Below are 15,323 nucleotides of genomic sequence, written 5' to 3'. Positions count from 1 at the left end.
TGCCATAAAATCCAAATGAAAATAGGGACAGAAAACACACTGAATTCTTCGAAACCACCATGATTTTCTTAACCTATTTCTACTTATTTTATTTAGAATGCGATAACATGGATCAACGTTTATTTTTAGAATAGTACTAACTGCCCTTTTGCTTAGGATTTCTGTTTTCTTATCTAGCAATTCCCCAAAGTTCTATAAATGGAGGGTAATTCAACCTACAAAAACAGTATCTTATAACCTAGAACGTTCTCATCCTACTGTAACCACTGCCTGTTACCACAGGAGAAATTGAGGAATTTCACCCAATTTCTTTCAGTGAATTCTTTGCAGTATTTTAAAATAACTATCTCTTTCCTAAAAATAATAACTAATAAGAATTTGTTACCACTAAACTTATACATTCATTCATCTACTCACTCTTTAATTTTCACCAACACACACTCATTTATTCAATAAATACACATTTGCATATCCAGCTGTTTGATGAAATAATATACTTTGTTGATATAGCAGATTCTATATTCTCTAGTGTTACAAATACATTTTCTCCTTAGAGGAAGGTGCTTGTTTTCTATACCTTTTCTTTCTTCCCATTACATGTATTTTCACTCTTAGAAAATTCTTTGGGGCCACAGAAACCAGTTTCATTAATTGTAGGATAAATTTTAAATATGACTTGACTTTTCTAATTTATGGCTTATCTTGAAGGAAAAGAAGAGCCTGGACTCTCCCTCACACCCGACACCACTATTCTTTCAAACAGATTAAAATTTATACCACCAACTATATAATAAAAACAACAATTATACTTTCAATTTTAGTGTTCACAAGAGTGATACCCAAGTGTATCATTAGTGGGCAGGATTCTGGACAAGGCTTACTTCTCAGAGTTTACTTTTAGACTTGGATTTACAGGGCTTTTCAGATAAATGAATTATTTCACAAACAGGATGAAGCAGAGTTTATAAAAGGTACTGTGCTGTGCATTATCTCCCTTAGATTTCATTCCATCCAGGAAAGCAAAGTGATGGGTACGCTGGAGAGGACACATGATACAAAGTAACACAGTGATTAAATGCAAACCTGTCCCAGGAAACTCACTAACCCAGTCAAAGTTCAGTGCTTCCTCCACAGCCTTCTTACATGATTTTTATTCTTCTTTGTCGTAAAGCTCCTGACTCCATCAAAAGTGCCACAGACATTACAAAACTCAAGTAGAAACTGATCCAATTCCCTAAGACTCAGTAGATTTGACTGACAGGTAGAAAATGGCCAATTTGAGGCCTTAAACAAGAAATCTAACTTTAAAACATCTTTCAAATGGAAAAGTATAACTTAAAAGTAATTAAAGGATAGTTGTTACTCAATTTGAGATTCTGTTAATAAAAATAAAGTGTCAATTCAATTAGCATTTTTTAAGTAATTTCCTTTCATTCTGTTACTTTTCAACCCACTGGAGACATTTAAAAAACAATTTTGGTTCTCTAATGAACCTAAAATCAAACTTTCCTCTGAGTTGAGATGTCCTGTTTCAAGGGCTCTATTGCCACGCAGCAATCTTACTACTGTACTGTTAGGTACTCCTTTGTTGTATGGGAGTGTATTCAATGTTTTTTGCAAATACACCAACACAGTTTCAGACAGGAAGTCACGAATGGTGACTATGACCAAACACAGCTCACTTTCTTATGAGTGTTTTCCCTCTTCGTGCTGACCTTTTCATGTCCAATGACAAAATTCTCCTCGAGGAGAGAATGCACTGTTTTGATTTGGACTGCTGCCCGTCATGTTTTTTTAAACATAGTAAAACAACAGATTAAAACTGCCTAGAATACGTCCGGGGCAAGTTTTAGGAGAAAAACTGGTACTCAGTGATCTCGGTTATTTCACGTGTACAGGACTTCACGAGGAGTTCAACTTTTAGTAGTTAGTAATACTACTTCAATAACATCTCTAACTTACTACCTAATTTAAACTCACCTAATGAATGCCTGAGATACATTTAAAATCAGGCATCAGGAAACAACAGGAAAGAAAAGCAAAGCACTGCTGGGGTGTTTGCATACACAAACAGTAAGTTCAACCCTCTAGAATTCAGGGACACAAGACCATAAAAGCAGATGTTGGAAAGAACTATAGTGAGTTAACATGCGATTGCTGTTCTGGTGTAAATCTTTTATGGCAAAAGCAGAAGACTGTGTGTGTGCATTTCCATCTCTACGCATGCAGAGAGAGAGAACGGGAAGAGAGAGAGAACTAGAGGGAGGGGTCCAGTTTACAGTCACATAGGAAAAGAAAAACACCTGTTAGTGGTGATTTTGCCACTTTGGACTCAATTTTTTGTTTACCTACACATCGATGTGTATTTTGCAAAGCAAAAATTTTTAAATGTGCAATGACTTAGCACGTGATTCAAGAGTTTGCTCTTGAGATACCAGGGAGCGTTCCACACTATCTTAATATTATAGAAGCACGACTGTAACATATGGTCTTTTTCAAATTAAGGAGACACAAATGTTCACAGAAACATTTGGTGTGATTTTAACTCTCAGTTGAAGTTTTCTAAACAACCGTCCTTCAGGTGCCAGCACAGAGTATTTCGGCCTTGACTGCAAGGAGCTAATGTGTCTACCATTTACTATGCCAAGTAAGAGCAAGACCTGTTCCGATTATCCAAAAACACCTGTATAGCAACTTCAATACCAACAAAAAAGGTTAGTTTTAACACTAAGCATAGTTAATTTTCTTCTTTTTATTGTGTTTCATGTTTTCAACACAGACTTTAATGGAAAGATTTTTTTTTTTTTTTAGATTTTATTTATTTATTTGACAGAGATCACAAGTAGGCAGAGAGGCAGGCAGAGAGGGAGGAGGAAGCAGGCTCCCCACTGAGCAGGGAGTCCTATGTGGGGCTTGATCCCAGGACGCTGAGACCATGACCTGAGCCGAAGGCAGAGGCTTTAACCCACTGAGCCACTCAGGCACCCAGGAAAGATGCTTTCATCTTATTATTTTGGGAAGTATACATCACAAGGGGAAGCAAATTTGTAGTTAAAAAGTCTCAACGTTTTTGAAATCGTCCCCCACAAATATTTCACCTTCTAGATTTACACTCTGACTTCCCACATCATCTGCATAAGCTCTTCACTTTATGTCCATGTATTACAAATCATCACTTCATGACAGTACATATTTAAAAACTATATTTTGATGACTTCTTTATGTAAGGTTATATATATATATATATATATATATATATATATATATATATATATCAAGGATGTATGATACTTTTTTCCTCAAGTGTCTGGTACCAAAATTGAGCTTTTAAAGCTAGAAATACCATTTTTAATTGTATGAAAAGCTGTAAATGGATTCTAATAGATTTTGATTCCTTAAAGTTCTTTTCTCTAAACTCTTGAAAAGTTTTAAAAACTCACAATACTTTATTCCTACATTCATTAATCAGGCTGCACTGATGGTTTCCATTTGGCCAGGTCCCTAAACCAGTCACTACAAAGACTAGGTACTGCCTTAACCCTGGATCTGCCTTAACCCTTCCCTCTGTCTCTAAGGGAGCCCCAGGCACTTGCCCTTCCTTCATGGCAGCCCGGCTTTCCTATCCCTTTGGTGGCCACAATATCCTTAAATGAGTTCTTCTCTTACTTATCAAGCATGCAAAAAGGGCCCACAGTTTCCCAGACCCTAAGTAAAACACCACAAACAAGTAGAATGAACATCCCTGACCTCACAAAGTTGAGATCTAGCAAGGAAAGTCCTAGATCTGACTAGTATTCAAGGTTAACCACTGACACTCCAACTTAGCCCAGGTTAACTCACTCTCCCCAGGACTAGAGCCCCAGCTGCTGGTCTGGGTTCTGCTTCAAAAAGAAAGACAACAAGAATGATAATCCTACCATGTGCTTAACTGGAACTATTCTCATCATCTGGTGACATCGATGCCAGTCCTTCTCATCAACCCAGATGGACAGAAGTTCACCTACCTTCTGGATGGAACTACCACTCCATGTCTGGGTCAGTTCTGATCTTCCATATATTTTTTCCCCTCCTTTCTCTACTGACCTGCCACTGAGGTAAAATGTCTTTTGATGGGGAAAGCATATAGATTCTTGGAGAATGGAAGGGCATCTAGTCCCCAAGATCCTGTCCCTATCTAATACTGTCTGGGTTTCTGATTTTCCCCAACCATGCATTTCATTCTGTGAACATACTTTATTTTTAATAAATAATTCCAAATCTATCAATTATTAATAAAAGTCACTTACTAGAGGTGCTCTTTAATTTCCATCATCTACTGTCCACGATAATGCAATACAACAGATGCTATTATTAGTTTCATATACAGATGAAGAATTATAAAAGGTTATGTAATTTACCTAATATCACACAGCTGGCATGTGACAGGGCTGCAATTCCAATCCTTGAAGGCTCTACCTCTAGAGTTGACTCTAAACCACTGAACTAGGCTACTTTCCCCATCAGCATACATGACATCATGATTTATGCATCATAAAAGCTATGAGTACACAAGGAAGCAGGGTCAGAGCTCAGAGACAGGATAAGGTTTTGCTTCACGTTGTTGCTACTGTGCACGGAAAACATACATGTTCCTGTTTCATTTGGTTTTCCCCAGCAGGCAGACTTTGGTCTGAATTCTGACTCCATCACTGTATAGTTGTGTGACCTTGGGAAAATCACATAATAGCATGACCAATTTGTTGGCTATTTTCTATATGCTAGCCACTGCGCTAAGTGCTTGGCATACACTGCCTCATTATTAAATTAAATCTTCACAAAAACCCTAACAAGGAGATGATATTCTTCATATTTTAGAGCATGTGAGACTACGACTGAGAGTAAGCAGCCTTTTCCTCTAAGGTCAAAGAGCCAGTGGGTGAAAAGTAGTCCAGACTGAGCTGAAAGGAGGCTCGGGTCGAAGCATCTTGATGGCACTATACCATGACAAGGGGAGGACCGCACTGGGGTACTAGCATTCAGAGCCAGGGGTTACACCTAATTAGGACCTCTGCTCATTGTCCATCAGTCCAGAGAGTTCTCATTCTCCCCAAGAAAGGACAGGAATACACAGGAAAGAGTAAACAGTGTACACTGAGAGGTACCAGTCTTCTGAGTTGAGGGATGGCAGAAATAAATACTCAGGAATCGTTACGATGGATATTAAGAACCTTATTTGGAGAACTAGCCTATGACTTCGAAGACTTACAGTGAACAAGTACTTTGTTGTTGTTGTTGTTGTTTCTGAAATAAGTGTTATAAATTTCTATCCCAAGGGACGCCTGGGTGGCTCAGTTGGTTAAGCTGCTGCCTTCGGCTCAGGTCGTAATCTCGGGGTCCTGGGATCGAGTCTCTCATCGGACTCCTTGCTCGGAGGGGAGTCTGCTTCTCTCGCTGCCTCTGCCTACCTCTCCGCCTGCTTGTGTGTTCTCTCTCTCTGGCAAATAAATAAAATCTTAAAAAAAAAAAAATTTAACCCAAAAGTATTCCAGCTATTTTATAAATTGAGCTTCCTAAAAAAGAGCATTCAGAGTTTACATTCTTGGTTTTTCTCTTAGGTCTGTACTGGGTCTTGAGTCTATCTTGGGCATCACTCAAGGGGACTGGATTACAATTATACCTCCTAAAAAATCACATTAAAGGAGGCTGGGCAAGGCCCTATTAAATGATGACAGGTATCCACTCAAGTCAGGGAGAATTTGGATTTTGAAGTAATAATTCTAAGTCAGGCAACCAGACAGCACTTAGTTAATAAATACACCATATAATTTCACATACATATTATTGTAGCACTGAGAATGTGCACTCTTTCCACTTTCATATCACAAGTAAACAGACATCTTTAGAGATGCAAGCTGAGGGATTTTTTCAACTTTGGAAACAATGGAAATCAATTAAAATTTTTTGCTTAGAAACAGAAAATGAACTGCCTACATATACACGTGGGCCTAATCTTTTCAATTTTAAGAACTTAAATTTTCAGAAACCTATCATAAACTAGGATCGTAAACTAAAATAAATGGCATGCCAGAAGTTCAATACTCCCTTCAAACAAAAACATTTTAATGATTCTTTTGCGTACTTTTCCCAAAATCCTCATATAAGGAAAGCCACACTAAACAAGGCAGACATAAAAGGGCAATTCTAAAGGCCTCAATCGGACTACACTGTGGGAGTGAGTCTGTGTTTATCGGTCATGATCAGACACCGCTGATGCTGCATGAAATCACTTTAATTCCTAGAGTCTATTCATTGCCCTGAAGACACAAACAAGATGGCCACTCAAATGGAAGGCACCGTCCAAACAGAATCACGGGGAGGCAAGTGAACTGGATTGGAATTCAGTGATTTGCATTTTGGTCTTGGCTCTGGACTTAAAAACTGTGAATTAGCAGTCCTCTGTTTCCTTATCTGCAAAAGGGTCATTCCATTATTTATTCAATAGATTTTTCTATTCAGGTAGTGGCTAAGAGCTTCATGGCACCAATACTCTGTATCATGTACCTTTTTTGTACATCCTAAAAAAGAAATCACTAAAGTCTAAATATTACTGTACTGAGTTCAGCTTATGTGAAGTTACCTTGTGAAGCTATCTTGTCCCTTAAACATTAAACACAGTGGATACCACTAATTCATTATGTTCTGTTAAAAATACTTTAAGTAATTTTAAAGTTTTAAGATAATTTTGTAAGGGGAGCCTGGGTGGCTCAGTCGTTAAGTGTCTGCCTTTGGCTCAGGTCATGATCCCAGGGTCCTGGAATCGAGCCCCACATCAGGCTCCTCACTCAGCAGGAAGCCTGCCTCTCCCTCTCCCTCTCCCACTCCCCCTGCTTGTGTTCCCTCTCTTGCTGTGTCTCTTTCTGTCAAAGAAATAAATAGAATATTTTAAAAATGCAAAAAAATAAAATAATTTTGTAAATGCCTAATGTCAATTTCTCTATCTCCAAATTTAATTATATTAAATATATGATTAACATAATAAATAATCTATAACACAGTTTCAATTCTTGTCCTAGAGGAATAGAAGAATTCTAAATAAACAAAAAAACAGAAACACAGTTTGTAAGCCAACCTGAGAATAATGCAAACTCTTGGCTTGAGACTGTGCCTTACATTTTCAAAAACAGTAAACTCATAATAAATAATGTAAGAATTAAAACATTACAGTTTTCCTTTTCTGTTTTTACATATGAAATCAATTACCCAATTTAACGCACTAGAAAGACTTCAAAACATTCCATTCACTTATACTCTTGAGGTCTAGAGGAAATAAAATTGGGATATTTTCAAGTGTAAATAAATACTTTGTTGCACCTCTTTTAGTTTTAAAAATAAGCATCCTAAATAAGCACTATCAAAGAGGAGCTTGATTCTTCATTTTGTACAGCTATTTCGTAAACATTCTTCTTTTTCATTTTTAAAACCTCAGTTACCGATTTAGTTATTGAAATGAAGGAGTTTCAGTGTGACAGCTAATAGCCTGAATTCCAACTACAGGGAATCCATTAACAGATTGAGTCCATATGGAAAAGAAAACAAAAGAGAAAAAAAGAGACATAAATGGGGAGTAAGGCCACTGAAGATCTCACACTAGAAGAGCTGCCTTAACCTCACTTCACAGATTAATGCTTATGAATGAGGCAGGGTAAAGAATAAAGGGTTATAAATAATGCTGAAGAGATGATCTGTGTTGTTTACTCCAAGATGCTGGTGAGCTCTCTCCTCCACACCCACCCCCCCAACACCCTTCATCCAGGTTATTTACACCCACATGGAGTGATTTTTTTTTCCAAAATATTAGGGGCAGGAAATCAGTCCCTTTTAAAAAATGAAAATAAAGGCCTAAAGAAAAGAGACTGCTACATTTAGAATGCTAAGCAGTGATATTTGACAAAGGACAATAACACACCCTTGCACTACCAAGATCTAAGCAGCTCTTCCCCTTCCTTTTGAATTAATTACGGCTTTAGAAATTCAAGTTTAAAGAATTTAAGGGTATAATAATTGAATGTTTCTGGTTTTGAACATTAACAGGTAAATAAAATACAGGCTTTGGGAAACATGAATAACTTCTATTTTATTTTTGACTGTTTTAACTGTTTTCATTCTCGAGATTTCTCTTGCTGGATACACAATGCAGATTATGAAGAAGGAAAGAAGTGCTTCATAGATTCTGATCCAAAGAATGGAAAAAATACTTTTAAAAATCTATTCGATCTAAATTTAATATAAATAAAATAGGTTAGAAATGTTAACATCAGACCCAGTTCTTAAAAGAGGTGTTTTAATAAATAGTTACCCAAGCTAAAACTCATGTGCTGGCTTCATCATCAAGCAGAGTTCCCCAAGGACATTCTTTAGCTCTTTAGTTCACATTAAATCCACGGCTATAGGTTTCTAGCTTCTAGAACAGCTTCCTGGAGAAATCAGAGTCTTACCTTTACATATCTTCCGTAGATGTTTCTTGGTGCTTTGAAAAGTCCTGAGGTCTAGGTCAAACGGCCATTCTCTTGCTCCCAGGGTCTTAGGGGCTTGGAGAAATCCCAACACCTGCTGCTACCACTGAGTGTCGAGGCTAGAAGAGCTTCAGGGTTTTGACAGCAGGATCACTGAGCCACAGCCAAAGCTTGGGAAGCCTTAACAACTGAAAGCAAGTGTAGAGGGCAACATGGTACCCAGCACGTGCTCAATTGTAGCAGCAGGGGGAGGAATATTCCTGCCCTCACAAGGGTACAGAGGCAGCCATCAGGGAACCCAGGCTCTGTCAATGGACAGGGCGGAGGAAGTGGAGACATGACCGCACAGCACGAGACCCTGGGGTAACGGAACAACTAGCACAGAGCTCAGGTAGCGCTTGAAAAGAATCACCAAAATTCCCCAACAGAACACAAGAAGCAATGGCGAAATGCAACGAAATACATGGAGACAGGCCATTCTAGCATCCCATAAGAGAGCCAAAAACACAGTTGGGGGAGGGATACGGAGCTCTAGTTCTAGAAAGAAAAGTAAGGAAGACATATTACAGTACGCCTACTGTATTTAAGCTTAAAAATCTAACACATGACATAAAAATGCCTAAATCCTGTCACCATCACATTCATATTAAGAAAATTTACAAATATAGAAAACCACAGGGTGCTAATCCACAAGGCAAGAGAAATTAAAAGGTAAAGTTGCCCATTATTAGAGGAGAAAATGTAATAGAAGTGTTAAACTGAGCTGATTTCTAACTTGAGAAATCATGAAAACTGCTTTTTCAATAAGAACAATGAACACTTTATCAAATATATCTCTTTCTACTCTGACCAGATTGAGAAGACTGAGGAATTCAATCAGATAAGAAAAAAAGAATATGAAGAAAAAGAAGCAAGTGAACAAAGAGCATTCTGAAATTAGAAGAGGAAGACACAGAAGAAAAGGCAAGAAGAAAACAGGAGGAAGACAGGAAAATGGAACTAACATACTAGGTGTTAATGTACAGTCAGCTAAACAGCTCATTAAGACTCTCCTGAAACTGGACTTCGTAATACCATGTTTTCCAGAGAGCTCCTTCTAGCATGTTAACCACCGTTCACAGCTCAACGACCCACAAGCCCTCAGGAGCTCACCTGGAGGAGCCCACTGAGTATTAACTATCCAACAGGTACAAGAGACAGACCCTAAGGCAATTTTGCTTTCAGGAGCTGGATAAAATCAAGCCAAAAAGGAAATATAAATTCTGACAGAACTTTAATAATTCCTAATATGTGCCAAAAAAAAATAATAAATCAGCTTTACTTGGGAATGATCATTTTCTTTTTCTTTTTTTTTTCAAGACTAGAAACAAATTAAGCATGGGTGCTGTCTTCTGCTTGCTTCACAGTTAAATGAGAAGAAAATCTGCCGGTTGATGGCAGTTCTGTGTGTGCCATTCTTGCTTTCAAGATATTTGGTTACAAATGTTTTAAAATCCAAGTTACGTAAAATATGAATAATAATCTTTACTTGGAATCAAAAAGCTGCAATCAGCTTGTGTTAGGAAAGGTGGATTCCCATCCCTCACCATATAGATAAAAAGTGATACAGATATACAGTTAATAAATGACAATCAAAGCAGCTCTTGTTGTGCAAATTTACTTATACCCCATAAGGCACAAAGGGTCCACCACTTTTATAAAATGGAATAGCCCTTACACTACGTAATAGTAAGCACTTCCCAGGTAGCTAGTACTTTAAATTTGAGAGAACTAAGAATTGATAAGGGAAGGGGGTGTTGAATCTGAATTTCCCTTTAGAAATAATTTTATTGTATAAATAGTACCTAAGTCTAGATGTTGAACTAAAACTTAGTAAAACACAGTCATTTCAGTAGGATAGGTTTGGATAAGGAAAGACTGAGTGAGCCCCTATGGTAGAAACCAAATGGAAGTTTGGACTTAAAAAAAAACTAATAGTCTGATTTCAAATAAAATATAGAAATCCAATTACAGTCGGTTTTTGACCTATGCTGTCAGTCCCACTCACAAACATCAGTTTCAACCATCAAACCAACAAAAACTAAAACAATGTGGAAGAGTACCAAAAAGTGAGTAAATGTCACCAAATGTGACACAGTAGCATGTATGCATTTAGAGAGCTCTTTAGAATATATGCTGTCTTAAGATTATTTTCAGTGGAGGGGCGCCTGGGTGGCTCAGTGGGTTAAGCTGCTGCCTTCGGCTCAGGTCATGATCTCAGGGTCCTGGGATCGAGTCCCGCATCGGGCTCGCTGCTCAGCAGGGAGCCTGCTTCCTCGTCTCTCTCTGCCTGCCTCTCTGCCTGCTTGTGATCTCTCTCTGTCAAATAAATAAATAAGATTATTTTCAGTGGAAACAAAAAATCCTTACTGGTTGTTTAAAAATACACATCCGATTGCTACTTAACAAGCCTACTAAGGTAATAAGACCATATAATCTATATTAGTGTTTCCCTGTTGTTAAGCAGCACAAGGGGAGAAATTTTTGACAAATGTGCAAACAATCATATCCCTGTACTTAGCCTGAAAACATAGCAGGTGCTCACTAACAACTCATTGGCTGAATGGGGCTACCACAGGTGAGAAGGCACGCCTCAAAAAAGTGTGTGTGTACAGGGATGGGGGGTGTGGTCAAATAAATTTCTTAAAAGTTCAACAGTTATCTTCTTGCACGGTTTGTCATGCTGCCATAAATTCCTAAACTTGATTGTCTACCTTTTTTATGCAATACCTATTAAACAGAGATTATCTAGGAAAATTTGGTCTACAACTTTGTAGAAAACTTATTATGTCTATATCTTACGTCTATATGTATAGATCTTCTAATCTTTCAATGAAAGACACAGCTGAACTATTAATTGGCAATATTCATGTGTGTTCTAAATTATAAAAGGGAAGATATATATTTTTTAAGTCATACGGTAGGCTTTGTCAAAATGGGAAAATAAAGTTTTAGAGCGAGAAAAGATGAGATAGCTCATTGAAATTACTCATTTTACCTACAGAGAAACTTGCTCAAGGAACTACCTTGAATTGGTACATAAATATATTAGCAATGTCAAAGACCCATCCTATGCAACTATCTGACTAACATATCCAATATCTTACTAAACTGCTTACATAATTATCTTAAATTGAAAAGAATATTCCTGGCAAGAATTATGCATACTAAATAGTTTCTTAAGTTAAAATTCTATACTCTATTGCTGTTTAAAAAAGGAGATGATCATTTAGAATGGAAAGGAGGAAAAATTGCTTTCATATACTAAAAAGTCTTTTTTATTTTTTTTTTAGATCATTGTGGATCAAATGAAAAACAAGAGTAAAAAATAGTGGAAATTACAATGGAAGCTGTGTTCCACGGATTGAGGCATCTAACAACCTTCAGGATTAGTATCTTCAAGTCGTAAGCTGGGAATGCATATGAACTTCATTTATGGAATATATATAAGATCACAGATCAGGTCACAAGTGTGGAAACTGTGACTCCCCTCCAAAATGATATTCTGATGTTCAGATTATCAGAGGCCATTTTCCAGCGGGCGCCATGTCAGTCCTGGAGAGATCAGCCCTTCCCAGAAGATACCTTTGTGAACTGGCTCCCCATTTGCCTTATTCACTCACCAGCATCCATTAGCCAACTCCATGCTTTATCTTCAATAGATAAGATACGGCTTCTTCTTGCCATGGTGCCATGAAAAGGATCCAGAAGGTTCCCCTTAAACAACACTTCCTGAGTGACTGCTGCAGCACCAAGAGTAAAGGATATGCCAGGTCAGCCACTTTTCCTTCCCAGCAGTATTAGCAGCAGCAGCAGCAGCAGAAGCTGGAGCAGACCATTTAGACCCAACTCCTTGCAGGATGCTAGCCAAAGCACTCTTGTTTATTCTACACCTAGACAGAGTTTACCCGTATGTTTGCACCTTTCCCAGAGTGTCAAAACAGGTGTTTTCCTGTGATCATGCTTAAAATCTGCTCCCCAAACAAGGTGATAAGTATACTGTCACTATGAAATTCTAAGCTTCTAATTCTATGGAAAACATGTTCTTAAAGGTTTACTTTATTAAAAGGTAGCCGTGATGAACCCTCTTAAGAATTCATTCGCACTCCTCCCTCCTAATAAGCAGATGGATTGCTCTAAAATGTCCTGTTAATGAAAGAAAGGATGTTACCATATAAAATAAATGCCATCATGCAATATTGGTCACTTCTTTCCTAATGTTCTATCTGCCTTCTTGGCACAGAGTCACTTTTTGCAAACACTGTTTTCATAATCTTTACAACACTCCCAACAGATGGGGAAATATCAGGTCTTACGATCTTTATTTTACAGAAGGAACAATGACTTCTTTGCTATTATATTCTATTCCCATTTTGATGTTACTGATGAGTTGCTTTTCCTTCCAGTACTGTTCAACTTAATGAGCGGTTAGAATACGGCTGCACAACAGAGTGGACAGGTAACGTCATTAACAAAGCATTTCCTTTACTGAACTGATTTATCCAGACCTAAAATCCTATAGATAGGAAGAGTATCTAGAGATTTTTTAAAAATTTAAGTAGCTCAAGGGGCACCTGGGTGGCTCAGTGGGTTAAGCCTCTGCCTTTGGCTCAGGTCATGGTCTCAGGGTACTGAGATTGAGCCCCGCATAGGGCTCTCTGCTCAGCAGGGAGCCTGCTCCCCACCCCCACCCCCGCCTGCCTGTCTGCCAGCTTGTGATCTCTTTCTCTGTGTCAAATAAATAAATAAAATCTTAAAAATAAATAAATAAATAAAAATAAAAATGAATTTAAATAGCTCAGAACAAATTTAAATAGCTCAATCAAGGATGAGTATAATGCAGATTACTATTTTCCTAATATGTAAATACTATTTACTTATTAGAGAATAACTGTAAAGAGTCATAAATACCGGAGCACAGGAACATTGTTCCCTGCCTAGCAGAGAATACCAATTCTCATTAGCAAAATGGAAACCCTACATACACAGAATCTTAGTATATAATGTTTCTTATATATTACTACTTTTCATGTTCACGTCATCATCAAAGTAATAACAGAAACAATCACTGACACTGACTGAATGCTCACGAAGTGCCAGGCACTGTTCTTAGAGCTTTAAATGCGTCATCCCATTTAATCTTCACGGCAACCCCAGATCAGATATTATCACTACCTCATTTTGCGAATGAGGATACTGAGGTGCAGCCAGGTTCCATCACAAGTTCTAAGTCACAGAGCTCGCAACCGACATGGACCCAGGTTGTCCTGGTCAGAACTGGAGCTCTTCAACATTTTGCTACAACTGTCACATGAGTTTTGGTTTTCATTGCTTTGTATATTGCCTTTAACAAGACAGACATTAGAAAGTGTTCACATAAAATTAAGATTTAGTAATAGCTAACATGTGTATCGTACATATTGTGTGCCACAGAAATTCCGTAAGTTCTTAACATGCATGTGTTATAAGGTTCACAACACCCCAACAGGGCAGATAGGCTCCCATTTAGCGGGGTATATTGGAGGAATCAGAGGCACAGAGCATCAAGGGAGTTGTCAACAGTCACACAGCTACTAAGGAGCGAGTGTGAGCTCTGGATCCAGGAAAGACAGCTCCTGAAGTTGTGGTTTTATGCCTACCCCTGTCCTCCACTGCCTTTTGAAAGCTGATGGTGTGTTACACTTAAAGAAAGGGAGTAAGGAATGTCAGGTCTGGCTGGGACCCTGGTGGGAAGAGGGTATGTTATTCCTGTCTCTTCCCCAAAACTTAATATGCATAAAGTACATCCATTTATATAATACAGAAGTCTACATCCATTTCTCTTAATGATATTTACTAACTTTAAGGAATTAAATGTTTCACGTGATTCTCAGATTTTAAAAAAGTCAAGGACACTTTCGGTTTTCACATTTGTCTCGAGTATATCATGTCTTCAGACGCACTAACAGGACAGTAACAGTATTATCACCACAGTACTCGTCATTCCGTTTAGGGGATTACCACTGCTGGCAGCCATACTTCTATTTCATTCCCATCATTTAATTATACATTTAATTATGTGCAGGACCAAGACCATAATTGTGAGATTAAAGGAAGCCTCAGAAATCTGAGGCTCATCCCTTGAGATACAGGCTGAAGCAACCTTGGACTCGGACACCTCCTTGAATATTCAGCAGCTGAAATGACCTTCTTTAAATTAGCGCTTGAGGACACAAAGTCACCTGGGTCATCTTAGCTCAAATCAAGCGCCTACGGTCACAAACATAAGACTGGAAAACCAGGGAAGAATACTGAAACCAACCTATTTCTTTAATTTGGCAGCAAGCCTAACTCTCTGGACTATGTTTGGCTAGCTTCAGCTTTTTTGGCTTTAACCTAATAGAAATTAAAACAAGAAACCATGAAAACTTCAGAGAGCAAATACAGTTATGGTGAAGGTATCTTCACTATAACTAAAGTCTAAATTCACCATTCACTAAATTCTTTCAGAATTTAGCCACAAGCTATAGGAAAAGCAACTGTTTGGTGGCCTTTAGCAAGAAGAAATTTAGGTGCCCATGTGGCACAGCTCAATGTGATACATACTAACCTATTTACTCTCCATTATTTTTAAAATCAAGAGTTTCCAAAGAAGGAAGATGACAATTCTTTACGCGATTTCTAGACAATTATCTTCTCTGCAGAATTCCTTGAGCGGTGGCATTATACACTGTACCCACATAAGCTTGATTCACTCTTTGGCTGACAACAAGATTTAAATTTATCTGTCTTTGATGTTAACACCAAATTAAC

General features: G+C 38.0%; 1 protein-coding gene across 13 annotated transcripts in view; it reads right to left on the bottom strand.

Moving 5' to 3' along the window:
* The window catches only part of MBNL1 (muscleblind like splicing regulator 1), a 199,597-nt gene that overhangs the window by 98,021 nt on the left and 86,253 nt on the right, over nt 1–15,323 (bottom strand). Inside the window, exons 1-2 of one of the 13 annotated variants that reach the window (XM_044251632.1) lie at nt 12,155–12,259; nt 8,475–9,029 (exon numbers count right to left, since the gene is read on the bottom strand). The exons of 11 other annotated variants lie outside the window; for them this stretch is intronic. Coding sequence is in view for 1 of the 2 variants with exons in the window: in XM_044251631.1 (XP_044107566.1) it covers nt 12,155–12,160 (6 nt within the window). In the remaining variant the exon portion in view is untranslated. Of the gene's footprint in view, nt 1–8,474; nt 9,030–12,154; nt 12,275–15,323 lie in introns of those variants that run through there. One more of the 13 variants, XM_044251631.1, reaches the window with a different exon arrangement.

Source organism: Neovison vison, chromosome 6 (assembly GCF_020171115.1).
Source record: "Neovison vison isolate M4711 chromosome 6, ASM_NN_V1, whole genome shotgun sequence".
In the NCBI taxonomy this organism is placed as follows: Eukaryota; Metazoa; Chordata; class Mammalia; order Carnivora; family Mustelidae; genus Neogale; species Neogale vison.
This window is presented reverse-complemented; position numbering and strand designations above follow the sequence as displayed.